General features: G+C 49.7%; 1 protein-coding gene across 1 annotated transcript in view; it reads right to left on the bottom strand.

The window, feature by feature from the left end:
• Evc (EvC ciliary complex subunit 1) overlaps positions 1 to 16351 on the bottom strand; it is a 39007-nt gene that overhangs the window by 12111 nt on the left and 10545 nt on the right. Inside the window, exons 4-13 of the mRNA XM_032916879.1 lie at positions 14851 to 15098; positions 13311 to 13395; positions 12207 to 12305; positions 10599 to 10736; positions 8537 to 8695; positions 6592 to 6808; positions 5878 to 6026; positions 4048 to 4146; positions 2083 to 2295; positions 1172 to 1281 (exon numbers count right to left, since the gene is read on the bottom strand). Coding sequence (XP_032772770.1) covers positions 1172 to 1281; positions 2083 to 2295; positions 4048 to 4146; positions 5878 to 6026; positions 6592 to 6808; positions 8537 to 8695; positions 10599 to 10736; positions 12207 to 12305; positions 13311 to 13395; positions 14851 to 15098 — 1517 coding nt within the window. The remainder of the gene's footprint in view (positions 1 to 1171; positions 1282 to 2082; positions 2296 to 4047; positions 4147 to 5877; positions 6027 to 6591; positions 6809 to 8536; positions 8696 to 10598; positions 10737 to 12206; positions 12306 to 13310; positions 13396 to 14850; positions 15099 to 16351) is intronic.

Below are 16351 nucleotides of genomic sequence, written 5' to 3'. Positions count from 1 at the left end.
GAACAAGACAAGTCATCTGCCTGTTTTATACCATAAAAGCTGGATCTTATCGCTTCAGTCCTTCAACAAGTATCCATACTTGTTTATCCATCAATGAAAATAACGCAGTTATGCAAACGGGAAGAAATGAACCAAAAAGAGTGGAAGATAGACAACAGGAGAGCTACCAGGTAACACACTGGATCAAAAGAGTGGAACCGTGCAGACTGTGTGGAGTGTGGTGGAAAGGTCTAGTAAGTATAAAACCGAATCCCAAGACACAGAGAGAAGACTGATTTATACTCCATATAAATGGACCAAATACTAGTATAACTCAGGACATAGGCTCCAGGCTCCCTGAACCTCTGTGGGCTGGCAATGCTCACTTTGTCACTATGGGCCACCCTGCTTATGTTTCCCCTTCTGATGCCTCATTGACGCCATCCATTATAACAGCCATACACCTGCTGTCTCCTCCCCACAGCATGTCTGTGGCCATGAAGCCCTCTACCACAACCACCCACTGCCCATACCAAACACTGCCAAAGCCACATACCTGCCCCTGATCCACCCACCACAACAGCCACACCCCTATAGCCATACCAACCCATTGCGGCTGTGGTCACCTCTGCCACAGGCATACACCTGCCTCTGTACCCCTGCTGCAGACACACACCTGATACCTGTGTAAATCAGATTCTTGGGGAAAGATGGGTAATTAAAAAAAAAATCTGTCATTTTTTTCTCCTAGAAAACAAGGAGAAATATTTTCACTAAATAGAAAAAAAAAACATACCACAGGAATAACAAAAACGTGGAAAGAGAATATACAGTCGATTGGTAAGTAGAGCGTGATTACAGATGTGCACAAAGATCTCTGTGGTAAGAGAAGCTTCTAACATCTGGACTGTGTGTAGTAGCAGAAGCAAAACTACAAATGTTCCAAACATCTGGAACTGTAACCAAAACAAATGTGTGTAAATCTGCCTCACAAGAGCTATTCCAAAAAGCCCCTACCAAGCAGAAGTCAGTGTTCTATTAGCTCCACTTTCCAGAGGAGGAAACTGAAATGGTACTGTTATTAACAAGGGAAGACAGGGGACAGCCGATGTGCCCACCTTGTAGGTTAGCACACTGAAGCTAGCCTGGAGTCTCTCGCACACAGAGCCCATCCTTCAGGGCTCATACTCACTCTTCCGAGAGGCCACTGAATCTGCTCAGGACCCTGTGGATGGTGCTCTCGTGGTGATCCCGCAGCTGCCTCTGTAGCACTGTGGAGAGCGTGCACTCCTCCAGCCACACCTGTGCTCACAGGGACAGGGATGCATGAGTAGCTGCAGTCGCTCCATCGGACCCTGATGTTTTAATCAGTACTCTTCTTTCCCGATCCTCTTAACTTTGCTTGTTCCTACAGTCCTCTGAGGGAATGTCACATGACCAGAAGGAAGGCTCTCATCTCACTCAGTGAGGCAGTGCTGTAACAAGACCTGCATCACGAAGAGGCCTTTCTCACCACTCTTCTGAGTGTGAGTGGGCACTTAGGGTACGAATGGAGTGCATAGATCTTAACAGAGGCCCCTGCAGCTTAGACTTCCAGTCCCCAGGTCCAGAATTCTTTGCCCGGTCCAGCTTCCAGAGGCTGTTGTGCATTCAGGCTTGTTAGTCCACCATTCCAACCTCTGCTTCCACTGTTTGCCATCCCATCCTCCTTTGTCCCTAACCCTCCCCCCCCACCCCCACTTTCTCCTAGCCCTCCTCCATGTTCCTGCAGCCTCAGCACTGTCTCATCCATCCTCTGCTTTATTACCTTTGCTATATGACTTCTTCGGTGAACTTGTGAGTGCTGTGCTCACATCCTGGCCCTCCCTCCATGACTGCTGGGGAAGCTCTGTAACCATGACTTTGTTTCCTTGGGGCACTGCGTATCACCCCGGGGACTTGAGCATGTTCAGCCTGCACTCTGGCAGTTAGTACATTCCTGCATGTTTGCAGTCACATCTTGTAGTGTCTCAGAGAGGTCCTTGGGGGTGCCCAGCATCTGAAATCCCCCCTAGCACCCTAAATCTCAAATGCATAGCCCAGCCTGGGTCCCAGGAGACAAACCCGTTTGTCCTGCTCCAAGAGGTCACACAGGAGCTCCCACTGTCGTCTGCGGAATCGGTCTGCCTGCCCCAGTTGCCTTGCTGCCTGTTCCTGGACCTGTTGCCTCAGGGCCTCGCATTCTGCCACAGGGAGGCTGCTCACTTCCGGGAGGGTCTTCAGAAACAGGGTGTCCACAAACTTTTGGAACGTTTCCATGGTGCCACAGTAGAGCTCCTGAAATAAGAACCACACTGGGGTCATGGGTCAGGCTCCACATCCCACCCTGTTGGAGTCTGAGCTTCAAGACCTGAGACAGAGAACAGGAGGCACAAGCAAAACAGAGAACAGGAACAAAATGCACATACATAGCTGTTATCGCAAGTGTGCCATATGGATTCCAGAGGGATTATAAGAAACGGACCTTAAGTAGTGGCGGCTGCTCTGTTCATGGTGTTATAAGCCACGCTTACACAAGACAAGCAAAGAGCTGCAATGATAAATAACATTGCTTAGTTTAAAAAGGACCAACTAGATGCTTCAGAATTCAAAGGTTCTAAGAACTCAATGTACCATTGTAATTGCTGTCCTCTAGAAGCAGGTGAAGAGAGAGTCAGTGTATTGGAAGACAAAGCAGAAGAAACCCTTAACAGAAACAATGGCTACTGTGGAGAGAATCAGGCACCAGAGAGACCAGAGGGTCCAACAGAGGCCGCTGCTGTTCCCAAGGAAGGGACAGAAAAGTTGGAGCAGAAGTGATATTTGGGAGAAGCAACCAAATTTCACAAAACTATAAAAGAAGTTTATGAATGAGGACCCCAAGGCCACAACTGATGACACCTGTTCAACACCAGGCAGCTCTGATCAGGACAGCCACACTTCCTGTCTTTGCACTGCATTCCTGATTCTGCGATCTGGAATGCTGACTCCTGGTCGCTACACTTTTCCAGACAGCTGTCATTGAGTTCACCCTGGGCCTTGTGGTCCGTCACTCTCCTCTCTGTGTTGGTAAGTAAGGGCTTGCTGATGGAGTCAATATAAATTGGGATGTCCTCAGTTCCGGCTTCTGTCCCAAGGCCTCTCAGACACTGAGTTGTCCACAGTACCACTGTGAAGGGAGACTACTGCCCCATTACATAGATGGAGAAAGAAGGGTAGAGGGACCAAGTAGTGGTCACACGGGCGTATGGTAAAGCAAAGCATGATGCTGGGCTAAGCATTGGGGCCACCTCTCCCAGCAGTGCTGCCTGGCCCTGAGATGTGTGCTATCTTTCCTCACTAGCATTTTCCTTTCTCCCCTTTCAATCTGTCAGCCTGTGGCTCTTTCTTGCTTACCAGCATGCCCCAGGGGCCCTGTACCTGGGGGGGGGGTGTCTTGATGCCCTTCTTCCTGTCTCTTCAAAGCTAACTGTGAGGAGAGCAGCGTAGCTCTAACTTGCCCATGCATAGATTCAAGGGTAGTTCAACCTCCCAGTTTCCAGCGTGGACAGGAAGAACCCATGGTAGAGATGTGGTCTGTGGGCCCTTCAGGCAACAAGCACAATGCTACTTGTCCCTGCCTCTAGTGTTTCAGCCCAGAGGACAAGAGGACCAAATGGTTCTCTCGCAAATGCAGAGCAAAGAAAGGGTTGCTCTGCTGTCTGACTAAGCCACTGTAATCTTCACTATTAACCTGACAGACTCAGAGTCACCTAGGAGACACACCTATGAGTGAAGTCTGTGATGGTATTTCTAGATATGCTTAACCAAGAAGGGAAATCATTCACCCTGAATGTGAGCCACCCTATTCCATGAGCAGGTCAAATAAAAGGTGAGCTGAGGACCAGCATGTATACCTTTCTTGTTCTTGACTATAGACACAAAATGTTCAACTGCCTTAGGTGTCTGACACCATACTTTCCATAGACTGAGATCCAGAATCAACCATTTCTTAAGTTGCCCTGTTGTGTATTTTGTTATAGCACCGAGAACAGTAATACAGTCACATACCTGGCAGAGGGCAGCCATGGCCTCAGTGATCCTGGTGTCCTCCTCCCCGTCCTGGTCACTCCGTGTCAGCCGCTGCCTCTCCAGTACCTCATGAAAAGCCTGTGGTTAAGACAGGAACTGAGTCCAGGAGTAAATTGCACTCTTTGCTTTTTCTGGGAAATTCTCCCCAAATGACTGACTGTCATCTCAGATGGGAAGAGTAGTCATCCCAATATAATTGTAAGGAAACCAAGGCACAGAGCTTTTGCATGGCGCCAGTGGCTTGCAAACTATGTCTGAGGCCAGGACTTCAAATTCGACTCCTAGGAAGCCAGTCTGTGCTTCTGTTACACTGATGTAAGGAGTGCCCACTGGACTGCCCTTGTTACTCATCTCTCCATGCCTTGTCAGCAGACAACACCCTCCCTGACTTCCTCTGCTATCAACCTGCCATACTCAGGGGGGCCTGCGGTAAAGTAGACAGGTTATTAGAGGCCCACATAGTCAAGAAGAAGCCAGGCCCTGCCTCCAGAGAGACAACTGAACAGCTGAATGTGGAGTAGGCCAACAGGGTATCAGAGGTTCCTACATAGTCAGAGAGTAGGATAGGGCACAAGGGCAGACAGTGGCTTCTCACAGGGAGGGAGGGTACAGGGGCCATCTTATCAGGAGAAATGTCTAGACAGTCTCTGAGGGTGAAGGTTTCTAGTGGGGACACAAGAGCCAAGGCCACCTATGATTGAGCAGCAGCAGTTGCCACAAATGGATGCTGAAGAGTCCTCTCTGCCTAGAGGATGGTATGGTGTGACTGAGATGAGACTGGAGGGCAGGGACTAGAAATGAAGGCACTGAAGGCGGGCTAGAGGAGCTTGGTGTCCATTCATTTGCCATTCATGTGTTCATTCTTTGGTTCATTCATCCATTTATGTGCCTGTTCATTCACTCATGTGCCCAATCATGTGCCCATCCATCCATCCATCCATCCATCCATCCATCCATCCATCCATCCATCCATCCATCCATCCATCCGTCCATCCACCCACCTGTGCATTCATTCATCTCTCCCCTGTCATTTCTGTCCCCTGGACACCAGCCATGCTACCTTGTCTAAGCTGGATTTGCGGCACAGATGCCTATCACCCTCTCATGTTTGAGGCTCAGGGTGTGCAGAGTGTTATTTGAAGGTGACAAAGGGCTGAGTCTATCTTCCTCTTACTTGAGTCACTCTCCTCACGAAGAGTAAGCCCCATCCCTTTAGGGTCCATTCCTGACCGCTAGGCATGGAGAGAGAAAGTGTGACGGGCCTGAGTCTATTCTGTGCTTGGAGGATGGGGCTTCCCTCAGTACCCCAGTACACTGTCCCCATGGCACTGTGCCTGTACTGTGAGCTCACCCTGTCCCACTGGTTCTCAGATTCTCATTTTCTCTTCAGAAAGCTGGCACCTGCTTCCTGCCCTCCCACCGGCCCTCTGTCCTCGTCCTACTGAGTCTCACAGTGCTTTCTAGTGGGGCCACCTTCCTCGTCGTGACCAATCCCCTGACCAGAGCTGAGCTGCTCCAGCTCCTTGGCTTAGCACTGTTCTGAGAAAGCTTACACACTCTGTGTTCCACGAGTCAGCATTGGGTGGGCCTGCTAAAGATTCTTCATCTTCTCTCAGCAACCCAGCTTGGGATGCTTGTCCCTGGCTCATGAAAGAGGAATCAGGAACACAGGGACTGAGGGACTTGGCTATGGTCACATGCCTGGCACAGGGAGGCATGTGTTGAAGTTGTGTCTGATGAAGGCCTAAGTCCTGACCAGACTCAACCTGCAAAGGACAAGTCCTGGGGATGGGGTAGGGGCAGAGTCACCTTGAGGAACTCTTCCGGATCTGAGGTTGGCTGGGTATCAGCCAGGAAAATCCTCCGTTCTTCTTCTTGGGCCCGTGTGAGCTCTGCCACTGCCTCTGCCCGGTGAGCCTGAGACGCCTGGACCAGGTCTTTGCCCCGCTGCATAAACTCTGAAATTGAAAAGAACCATAGAGCAGATGGTCACTCTCCAGCAGGGCTACAGTGATCTGCTGCCGGGACCTATCAAGTGGTCCTTTCTCTGTAGGTGACAGATCTGTTTTTCTGGGTAGGTCTCAGTGATTTCAAGGACCTTGAACTCTGCCCTGCCTGTCTCTGGGTGGCCCTGTGGGCAGGAGCAGACATGGAGAACCTGTGTAGCTTCCCTCCGTCCATGCTGACCCAATTCACTGCCACTAGCCCTTTGTCTGGGCAGGCTAGGGTAGTGTGGGTCACTCCTGGGTATTTCCATGTCCACTCTGGTTGACAACCTCTCCTCCTTTGAGTTCTGCGTGGTCCTGCCTTGACATGGGGGTCTTGTCAGCCTGAGTCACGGAGAATATAAGGTAACTCCATCCTTACACAGACTCTGGTCATTCTGCTCTTTGGAGAGGGAGGTGGGGCCTGGCACTGCTTATGGTCTGGCATGGCTTATCCCCAGGACTGGGGGGAGGCAGCCCTGGCTTAGTGTCACAGGTCATATGATTCCAGGTCCCCAATCCAGGCTCATTAGCGCACCCCTGCCAAAGCACTCTGCCTCCTCCCAGAAGGCCTTGTGCTGTTGGGTCAGAAGTTCCTCCTTCTGCCTCCCAGACAGCTGCCCCTGGACAGTCAGCAGCTCCAGGCCACGAGAGATGGCGGCCAGCCGGCACTTGGTCTCCTCCTGGATCTGGGTCCTCAGGAACTCTACAATTCTTGCCATGTGGGCTCGACCCATTGTCCTCTCCAGAGTGTCCTATAGGGAGACACAGGACAATGGCTGAGCATTAGGACTCTGCCTTGAAGATGTTGAGGAGGCAATGGGCTCCACACACACACACACACACACACACACACACACACACACACACACACACACACACACCCCTCATTCCAAGCACAGTGAATGCCCTCCCTCCCCATCTGCATCTCAGGCATGGATGCCCCATGCTTCCCCACTTCAGAGTGGGATAAGTCACTGGCTACTTAGCACCTGCTCTGTCCCTAAACCCTTCAACCACTATCCTCTAGTCAAATCCAGATTTTGGGATTCTATCTCCTACACCTCTCTGCTCCTGGCTGTCAGCCTAAGCCTGACTACTGTATAGAGATCACCCAAAGCCTAAGTATCAGAGTCTTTAAAATACCTCAGAAAGTGTCAATAGACAGCCAGCATTGAGAACCCAAGTTCACTAATCTTATAAGGTACCTCCACCACTATGGGATGGTGAGTGATGAATGGATAGGTACGTACATACATACATACATACATACATACATACATACACACATACACACGCACACACACACACATGCACACACACGCACACACACACACACACACACACACACACACACACACACACAATTAACAAGGGTCTGGAGAGATGCCTCAGTGGTTAAGAGTACTTGTTGCAACTAGATAAGATTGATGAAGCTAGGGGCTGGCTCAGCGGTTAAGAGCACCCGAATACTCTTCCAGAGGTCCTGAGTTCAATTCCCAGCAACCACACGGTGGCTCACAACCATCTGTAAAGAGATCCGATTCCCTCTTCCGGTGTATCTGAAGACAGCTACAGTGTACTTATATATAATAAATGAATAAATCTTTAAAAAAAAGATTGATGCATGCTGAAAGGGACTGGAAATAGATCTCTCCTGAGAGACACATCCAGAGCATGCCCAATACAGAGGTCAATGCTAGCAGCAAACCACCGAACTGAGAACAGGACCCCCTTGGGAGGAATTAGAGGAAGTATTGAAAGAGTTGAAGGAGCTTGTAACCCCACAAGAACAACAATGCCAACCAACCAGAGCTTCCAGGGACTAAACCACTACTGAAAGACTATACATGGACTGACCCAGGGCTCCAACTGCATATGTAGCAGAGAATAGCCTTGTTGGGGCACCAGTGGAAGGGAAAGTCCTTGGTCTTGCCAAGGTTGGAGCCCTGGTACAGGGGAATATGGGGGGGCAATACGGGGGATGTGTAGGGGGAATACCCATGTGGGGGAGGGGGAGAGGAGGGACAGGTTTAGGAAACCAGGAAGGGGAACAATGTACGAAATGTAAGTAAAGAAATATATCTAATAAAAATTTAAAAAAAAAGAGAAGAGTACTTGTTGCTCTTGCAAAGAACCTGGCTTTGGTTCCCTGTACCTATATGGTGGTTCACACACATCCCAACTCCAGTTTCAGAGATCTGGTACACTCAGGCAAAATAGTCATATACATAGAATAGCTTTTTTAATGGGTAGATGATGGTTTTTTAATGGGTGGATGTGTGATGGATGGATGGTGATGCGGGTGATGGACAGATGGATGATGGATGGATGGAAGATGGGTAGGTGGGTGATGGACAGATGGATGAGGAATGATGATGGATGGATGGTAGGAGGATTCACTGTCCTTTTCTGAGGGTGCTATATCCCCTCTACAACATGACTGTGTTTGACCTCCTTCCCTTCCTCATGCCCAGTGTTACCAGGACATGCAGGTCCTGAGAGTCATGCAGCAGTCCTTCAGCAACAATCATTCTTCCCGTCAGAGTCATCATGAGCTGCCGTGCTTTGGAGCTGGAACACTTAAGCTGGTCCATGAGAATGGGCTGGATGCTTTCCATCTGCTTCCAGAAAGCTCCCATCTGTGAAATGTGCATGAGAAGCAAGTGACAAGGAAACCTGACTCAAGAAAGAGCTCTGGGCAGGGCCTGGGGACCACAGTTCTTCCCCCATTCCCACCAGAGAGTCTCCACCCTTCTGCAACTGAAGGGGGTTTATCTAGACATTGATTGTGTCCTGTGCTAGAAACCCTCTCTGTCCCAGCAACTGTGGCTCCAGTCATATTATACAGGCATTTTTAGCAAACACAGAGTACCATTGCCAATAAGGAAGTTATAAGCACTGCTTAAGGACTCCAGAGAGGTCACAATTACTCCTTGGGAGCATGAGAAATAGGACAATGAGACCCTGTGATCTAAGCTCTCTCAAAGGGATTAAATATGACTTAAAAAAAGTAAAAACTCGAAAGACTACTAACTATCTTAGTCATTGTTCCTGGAGTCCAAAAAAGCCAAAAGGCAGAGAAGTGCTGATGTGAAATCATTCTGCTTTTGACATCCATCTTCCCACATCATATCTTATCAGGACCAGAGCCGGGAACAGTCGATTCATGGCATGGGATGTTGGGAGCTTCAGTGACTACAGCCTATCTAAGCTTTCGCATCAAGGACAGGAGGAAGTCTAGTGGCTGTCTTTATGCCACATAGGCTGTGTTTCATCTGTGTGCCCTGCTTGCTTACTTCTGGGTAGAACATGCCCTGAGGCAGAGCAGTAGGACTAGGAGAAAGCCAGATGTCAGAATGTCATCACTGGCTCTATTTGGTTCAGATCCCATTAGGTCTACACTGACCCTGAATATGGGTGGCACCATGCCATGGGATGGAGTCCTGGAATGAATAAGAAGGAGAGAGCTGAACGCCAACATTCATTGCAGATGCAATGAGACCAACTGCTTCATGCTCTTGTCATGGTGCCTTGCCCACCATAGATGATAGTCCTTTGAACTGTGAGCTGAATAAATCATTCCTCTCTGAAGGTGCTGCCTGGCAGGGATTTGGCCACAGCAATGAGAAAAGCAATTGTGCCCCTGGAATGAATATCCCCCATAGCCTCTGTCATTTACATGTTTGGTGCCCAGTTGGTAGCACTGTTTGGGAAGGCCTAGTTGAAGGGAGTGTGCCACTGGAGGAGGGCTTTGACAGTTCAAAGACTTGTGCCATCTCTAGTTTGCTCTCTCTGTTCCATACCTGTGGTTCAAGATGAGAGCCCTCGATTCCTGTTCCTGCCATCATGCCTTTACTCTGCCATCCTGGACTCTAACCCTCTGGAACCATGAGCTCAAATAAATTCTTCCTTCTTTAAGCTGCCTTCCTATAGAGCTCCCCACTTTCCCTGGTTCCTGTCTGCTCACACGCTTGCCCACATTCCTTCTGAATGATCTCTCTATGGCCCTCTAAGGAGGTTTTTTTCAGATCCTCAATCATACTTCTGAATCCCCCACGCCCAGCACCTTTTGACAGCAGAGCAGGGGCCAGGATGTCCTCCTTGTTCACCACAGCTATTGCTGTGTCTCCTGGGCAGGGCCATGCTCTAGTAAATCTGAGTCCCTACTCCCCAGCATAGAAGAGGTCAAGGGCACAGATCCATGGCCTCCAGGCCATGGAATCCAAAAGAGAAAGGAATGCTCCAAGGACACCCTCTTTAGTGGCTTGTTGTGAGGCTGAGGGTTGGAAGTACTCCTAGAATCTACTGTACTATGAGGTAGGGTTTATGGAATTGTGGCTTTCAGTGATAAAAACAGCAGGCTAAAAATGTAAATGGATAAAATCTGCTCTGTAAATCTCTGCTCTCTAAGTATATCTTCTCGATCACTGAGCTACAGAAATGGGGTCTCTGCCTTGGGACGGAGACAGTGTCACCTCTCTAGTCCCGCCAATGTCACTGTTGCAGAATCCAAGATCGCCACAGAAGAGGGGCAGTACCTACATTGTCTATGAGCTGCTCTGAGAGCTCTCTCTCCTTCCTCTCCACATCTGCCAGGGAAACGTAGCCAGAGTCGCCGGTACCTAACATTTCTGTGTTTGCCAATCTGGCCTGAAGTCCTTTTTCTAATTCCTCCAAATCCTAAGATGAGGGAAAAGAAAAGAATACACAAAGAAAAACTAGTAAAACTCAAATCCTAGGAGAATAAATGTTCCTGTTTTTGACAAATATTATATATATGTACATATATATATATATACACACACATATTACACACACACACACACACACACACACACACACACACACACACACACACACACACACCAATGAGATGTTCTAGGCACAGCCCTAGGGTTTAATGCTGGGATAGGGAGATGACTCTGTGGGAGAAAGCAATTGCTCTGCCATTGTAGAAATCTGAGTTTGATGTCATAACCCACGGGGGATGGTTAGAGAGAACAAATTTCACAGAGCTGCTCTCTGACCTCACTCATGTGTTACGGCACATTCACCCACACCCCATTATGTGTTTGCACACAGAAAGTGAAAATGTATTTAAGCGTGAGGGTACAAACTCTTTTACTTCATGAAACATTGGACCTCCAGAATGAAGGATGATTTCTTCTACATCCTCAACCCTCCTGAAACTACAGTTAGTACTTGGCAAACAATGAAACTGTATCTTTCAATCATTACAAACTCTTAGAAAATGTGGGTTCTCGGGACTAGGTAGGAACGTTCCTTCTTCACACACAGGGTTTCCACAGGGAAGGATTATATACCACAGCTCAAGGAGAAAGCGGGAAGTATTGGTGGGTTCAAGAGCAAGACGTGAGCAGAACATCTTAGTTGTCCAGCTTCTTTCTCTCTGGGACAGCATCTTCATGGGAAACCATTGACCTGGTGTGGTCTCAGCACAGTGAACAGACAGCATGGGCTCTGCTTCCATGGGGAGGCTGACATGGTCCAGGGTCTTCTTGTGACAAGATGGGTGACTGAGAGAGTTCTGGCATTCGGTGTTAGGAAGTGACACCCTCCAGGTCAATAGCATTTCTAGATCTGCAGTCACTCCAAGCTCAGGAAGGGACATGAGGTGTACTGTGTGCCTCCTTCAAACTCCAACGTGGAGATGAGGAATGGTTCTTGCTTCACTGGGACTGTGTTCCCAGGTAATCAAGGAGATGTGGGGCCAACTTCTTCAGAGATAGAAGGTTGAGACTGCTCACCTACGGATACCCTCCTACCGACACTAGCCAATTTCTCCTTCCGTGCTGTACCTAATAAACACACTGAGGTCCTGGTTGCTGGTGGTAGTAGGTGTCCTCCATCAGAATGAGTACAGTCCCAGCTGGTCCCAGCTTTCTTGTCTGTGTGTCTGTCCTTTTCATTCCCTTGCTGTCCTTAGGGTACCAGGAGCCAAGCTGCAGGTCCGTACAAGTATCCTTTTTACACATGCACACACACTTCCACAAGTTGTCACACTTCGCTCAAATACATACTGTAAAATCCACTGTATGCATTACAGAAAAATATTTTATGCATAGCACGATATGTTTCATTATTTTAACAATTTACTGAGTTATCTCGAGATACGGGCTAAAGACTTACATGTTCTTGTTTGGAAAGAATCTTCTGGTATAATTCCTCCTCAGGCTTCTTTTTAGGAAAACATTCCAGGAGGCATGCTTTAAGAATCTGAAGGAACATCTGTTGGCGTGAGGGAAGTGTCAGGAGAAACATTTGAGTAGTGCCCCACCCACGACATCGTTCTTGCTGAAGGAAAGGACTTATACATAAAGGATTATAAATCATGGCAGTGGGCTGTTCTGGGTTCCGTGAAGCTTCTGAAGAATATTTCTCACCTTCCTTTCTTTCCTTTTCCCTTCTCCCCACTTTGCTACTTTCTTCTCTCCTTCCTGACCCTCTCACCCCTATACTATTCACTGAACGCCTATCTACCCTGAGTAGAGCCCTTCATGCCCCCCCCCTTCTACATGGAGACTTGCTTCCTTGTAAGAGAGTTAGAGACACTTCCACAGAATGGACATGCAAAGCCCTCCTAGATTCCTGACTCCACAGGAGATATCTCTTAAACCAAGAAGGGCCCTCCTAGAATCGGGGAATCCCAGTAGGTACCATCTCCATGGCGTCTAGCCACTCCCCTGCAGGAGTATTATTAACCAGGTATCATCACAGACACCACTGTGGTGAACATTCACATAGGTGCTGGGGCCGACATGGTCTCTCTGGGACAGATTCCTAGGTAAAGAGCCACTGGTCCTCTGGGCATCACATGCTTGGTTGTCTAAGAATCGGTCCTACAGTTAGTTTTCCATTCCCTCAGTGATGTGTGCGGGCTCTGGCCTCCCCACAGATTCAGCTTGTATGCTGTTGCTGATATCTGTACTTATTGGCTTATTGTCTTTCCCTCAGTCAGTGCTCTCCCCTGAGCCCTTGATAGGTGTAGCCTGAGCCCTCAACTCGTCTCTAGACGGCTCTCACCCTGGCTGACTGGAAGTCTGTGTCCTGCCAGTGCCTTTGAATGGGCCGCCACAGACAGTGCCCGGACCTCCCTGTAGGATTTTCCGGTTTTCATGTCTGTTTTTACCCAGATCTGTACCCCTCACACATCTGGGGCTCTGTGCACACAGGGAGTCTCATATCTTCATCTGGTGCCCTGGTCTGTTAGAGAGAGCAAATGTCTCCACCTACCAGGTGCTTCTCCTGCCTCAGCGCCGTGTCTACCTGAAGCAGGTCTTTCAGGTGAAGGCTGCAGACACACAGGTCAATATCTACACTGAGAGAAACAGACAGGGGTAAAGAGTCAGAAGGCACTGTGCGGACAGGGCCCTGGTTGCTACTTGGTTTATGTGGTGGCCCTGTCCCCTAGTTCACATTCCTCACATATTCTCAGTCCAGACTGCTGCTGGATGCCTCAGCTGAGGAGCAGTGAGTATCAGGATACAGCTTCTGGGACACTGAAGACAAATGCACCCAGAGAGAGAAAGCCAACAGAGCGCTCCGTGTATCCTCTCTAGAATCTGTCACTTCTGTCACCACAGCATGATAGCCTTAGGCCTGCATGACAGGTAAGATGTCACCACAGGCCAACTTTCCTCAGTATAGTCTTAGGCCTGCATGGCAGGCAAGAAAGAGACTCAGAGAACTGAGAACCAGAGCTATCAGCATAGATACAGATATAGGTTGCCTCAGGGTTCCTCACGAATAAATTCATCTGGATTCAAAACACCTATCCACACTACGGTGAGGTCTGTAAGTGCAGATGTGAGAATGTGGTCTACTCCGTCTCTCTCAGCCCAGGGACAGCACCCTGGCAACAAACCCCAACTCTATCCCTTCGTATTCTTGAGCCAGCGCTGTCCTCTGTCATCTGAAGGAGAGTGGTCCCAGTAAGATCATACGTTACCATGTCTGGTCCTCAGTTGGCGGAAGTGCTTGTGAAGGATCAGGAGAGGCCTTGTTGAAGAAGGTGTGTCACCAGAAGCACACTTCGAGTTTTCAGAAGCCCATGTTGTTTCTAGTTACCTCTCCCTCTGCCTCGTACCCACAGATAGGATGTTAAGCCTGATGCTCTAGTGCCACACCTGCCTGCCTGCTGCCATGTTCCCCACCAAGATGATCATGGACTCTAGCCCTCTGGCACAGTAAGCTCCAATGAGCTCTTTCTTCTGTAAGTTTCCATGGTCTTGTATCTTAACAATAGAAAAGTAACGAAGACATCCAGGGATTCCGGGGACTTCAGGGCACAGAGGACAGTAGACCAAGAAGTGAGTCTGGTGACGTCACCTGTGCCTCGGAGGTAAGGTGTCTGGATCAAACCTGGCTTATCACTCACTGTTGTGTGACCTTTTTCACGCTGCTCAAGCCTCTCTGAGTCGCTTTCCAAAGTAGGGGACATATTGCCTAATGGATGACTAAACCTGGTCCGGGCTCCCTTTGCCATGCAACCAGAGGTATAGCCATAAGCAACAAAGATCAGGCACTCAAGGTCCTGGGGCAATTTTTGCAGGTGCTGCAAGCTCTGCCCCAAACTCCCAGAGCATTTGCTGCACTACAATGTATGGGACACTGCAGTGGTTAAATACCGTTCCCCCATTCCACGGTCACCTCACTCCGGGACTCAGGCCTGGCTCTGAGACCATGCTTCTGGGTGCCCGCAGCCCACTCATTTAATGTTTCTGGATTCTGTCTCCTCCTCTGCACCAACCACTGTCCCGAGGTCGCTCCTCACCTCTCATAGGCCAGAATCTCAGGGAAGCTGCCCACCCGGAGGAAGGCACACTGGAGGACCCTGTCGTCGCTGTAGGTTGACTGCATGCTGGAGGAGGAGCTGCCATCCTCCTTGCCAGCCTGGCTCAGGCTGCCCAGGCTGCTGGCTGGCGAGGCCTCTGCCGGCTGGTGGGGAATGTGAGGCAGGATGGCTGCTGCCTGTGTCAGGTTTTCATGCAGCGATGGGTGGGAGGATCCGTCAGCCAGAGGCTGGAAACAGAAGGAGACCTGGCTGAGCTGACTGCTGGGGTTGAGTGTGCACAGACCAAGCTTCGGCCCCAGGACCCTGGTCAAACCCTCACCCGAGGGACTGAATCATGGCCCATCTGTCCTCACCCTTGTCTCCAGGAGGCCAGCCCTCTGTACCAGGCTCCTACCCTGGAGCCATTAGGATCTGTCCCCACACACCGTGTGCTCAGCTCTCCCATCTGCATAGCCCATGATGACCTCTGGATAGCACCCTTCGCTCTTTTGTCTCCTCTGTGGCTGGCTCAGCTCCGGGAGCCCCTTTGACTACGTGTGCTGAGCACCTATCCTGACGAAGGTCATTCTTGCCAGTCTTGATAGTTCCCACTGCCCTGGCAGGCCTCTATCTCCTAACTAAGCCCAGGGTGGCACTAGTCATGGTCTCACCTCTGAAACGATCGGAAGTGTCCAGCTCTCTGTCTAGGATTGTCCCCTGCTGTTGGGCCTACACTGGTTAAACTGGCCCGTGCTCCAGACCCTCTCCTCACGTGCTGCTTCTGGGGCATTCCAGATTCAGTTGCCCACTTGCAATCTGCCTTTGCTGGGGTTTGCCTTCCTTGAAGTATGCTGGGTCTCTGAGGTCCCTGACCATTCCTCTGTGGCCTGCTGCCTGACGATGGGAAGGGGCTCAGGGAACCCATAGGGCCTGTGCCCTTGTGCCCCTCAGGTAGCCATGGCTATATTTACATAGATGAGCCTTCTGTCCACCTGACAGACGGCAAAGGAGCTGAGGAAGCTTTTAACAGTGTACTAGAGAACAGGTCAGTCAGCCATGATTATAACTGGCCTAGCAGAGGTAAAGATCTCCTGAGATTGTGTATGCGAGTGAGTGTGTGTGCGTGCGTGCGTGTGTTGGCCAAAGGTCATTCCTAGGGTGCTGTTCACCTTGTTTTTGAGGCAGGGCCTCTTATTGGCCTGGTGCTCACAGATTGGTCTGGGCTGGCTGGACAGTGAGTGCCAGGATCCATCTGCCTTTGCTTCTCCAGTGCTAAGCCTATAGGTGCGCATCGCCATGTCCAGCCTTTCAGACGTGGATTCTGGGGATTTGTTTGCAAGGCACACACTTTACTGACTGAGCCATCTCCCCAGTTAGAGTATTAAAACAAGGGTGTTCAAGAAATTTCTCCAGAAAATCTCCACTAGGAGGAGGAAAAGGTTGAAGCCATCAGGAGGAGTGTTGTCTCCCAGAAAGAGAGTCGCACAGTTCCGACCACCTG

Source organism: Rattus rattus, chromosome 11 (genome assembly GCF_011064425.1).
Source record: "Rattus rattus isolate New Zealand chromosome 11, Rrattus_CSIRO_v1, whole genome shotgun sequence".
NCBI lineage: Eukaryota > Metazoa > Chordata > Mammalia > Rodentia > Muridae > Rattus > Rattus rattus.
Note: the sequence above shows the minus strand (reverse complement) of the source record. Positions and strands in the feature narration are given on the sequence as shown.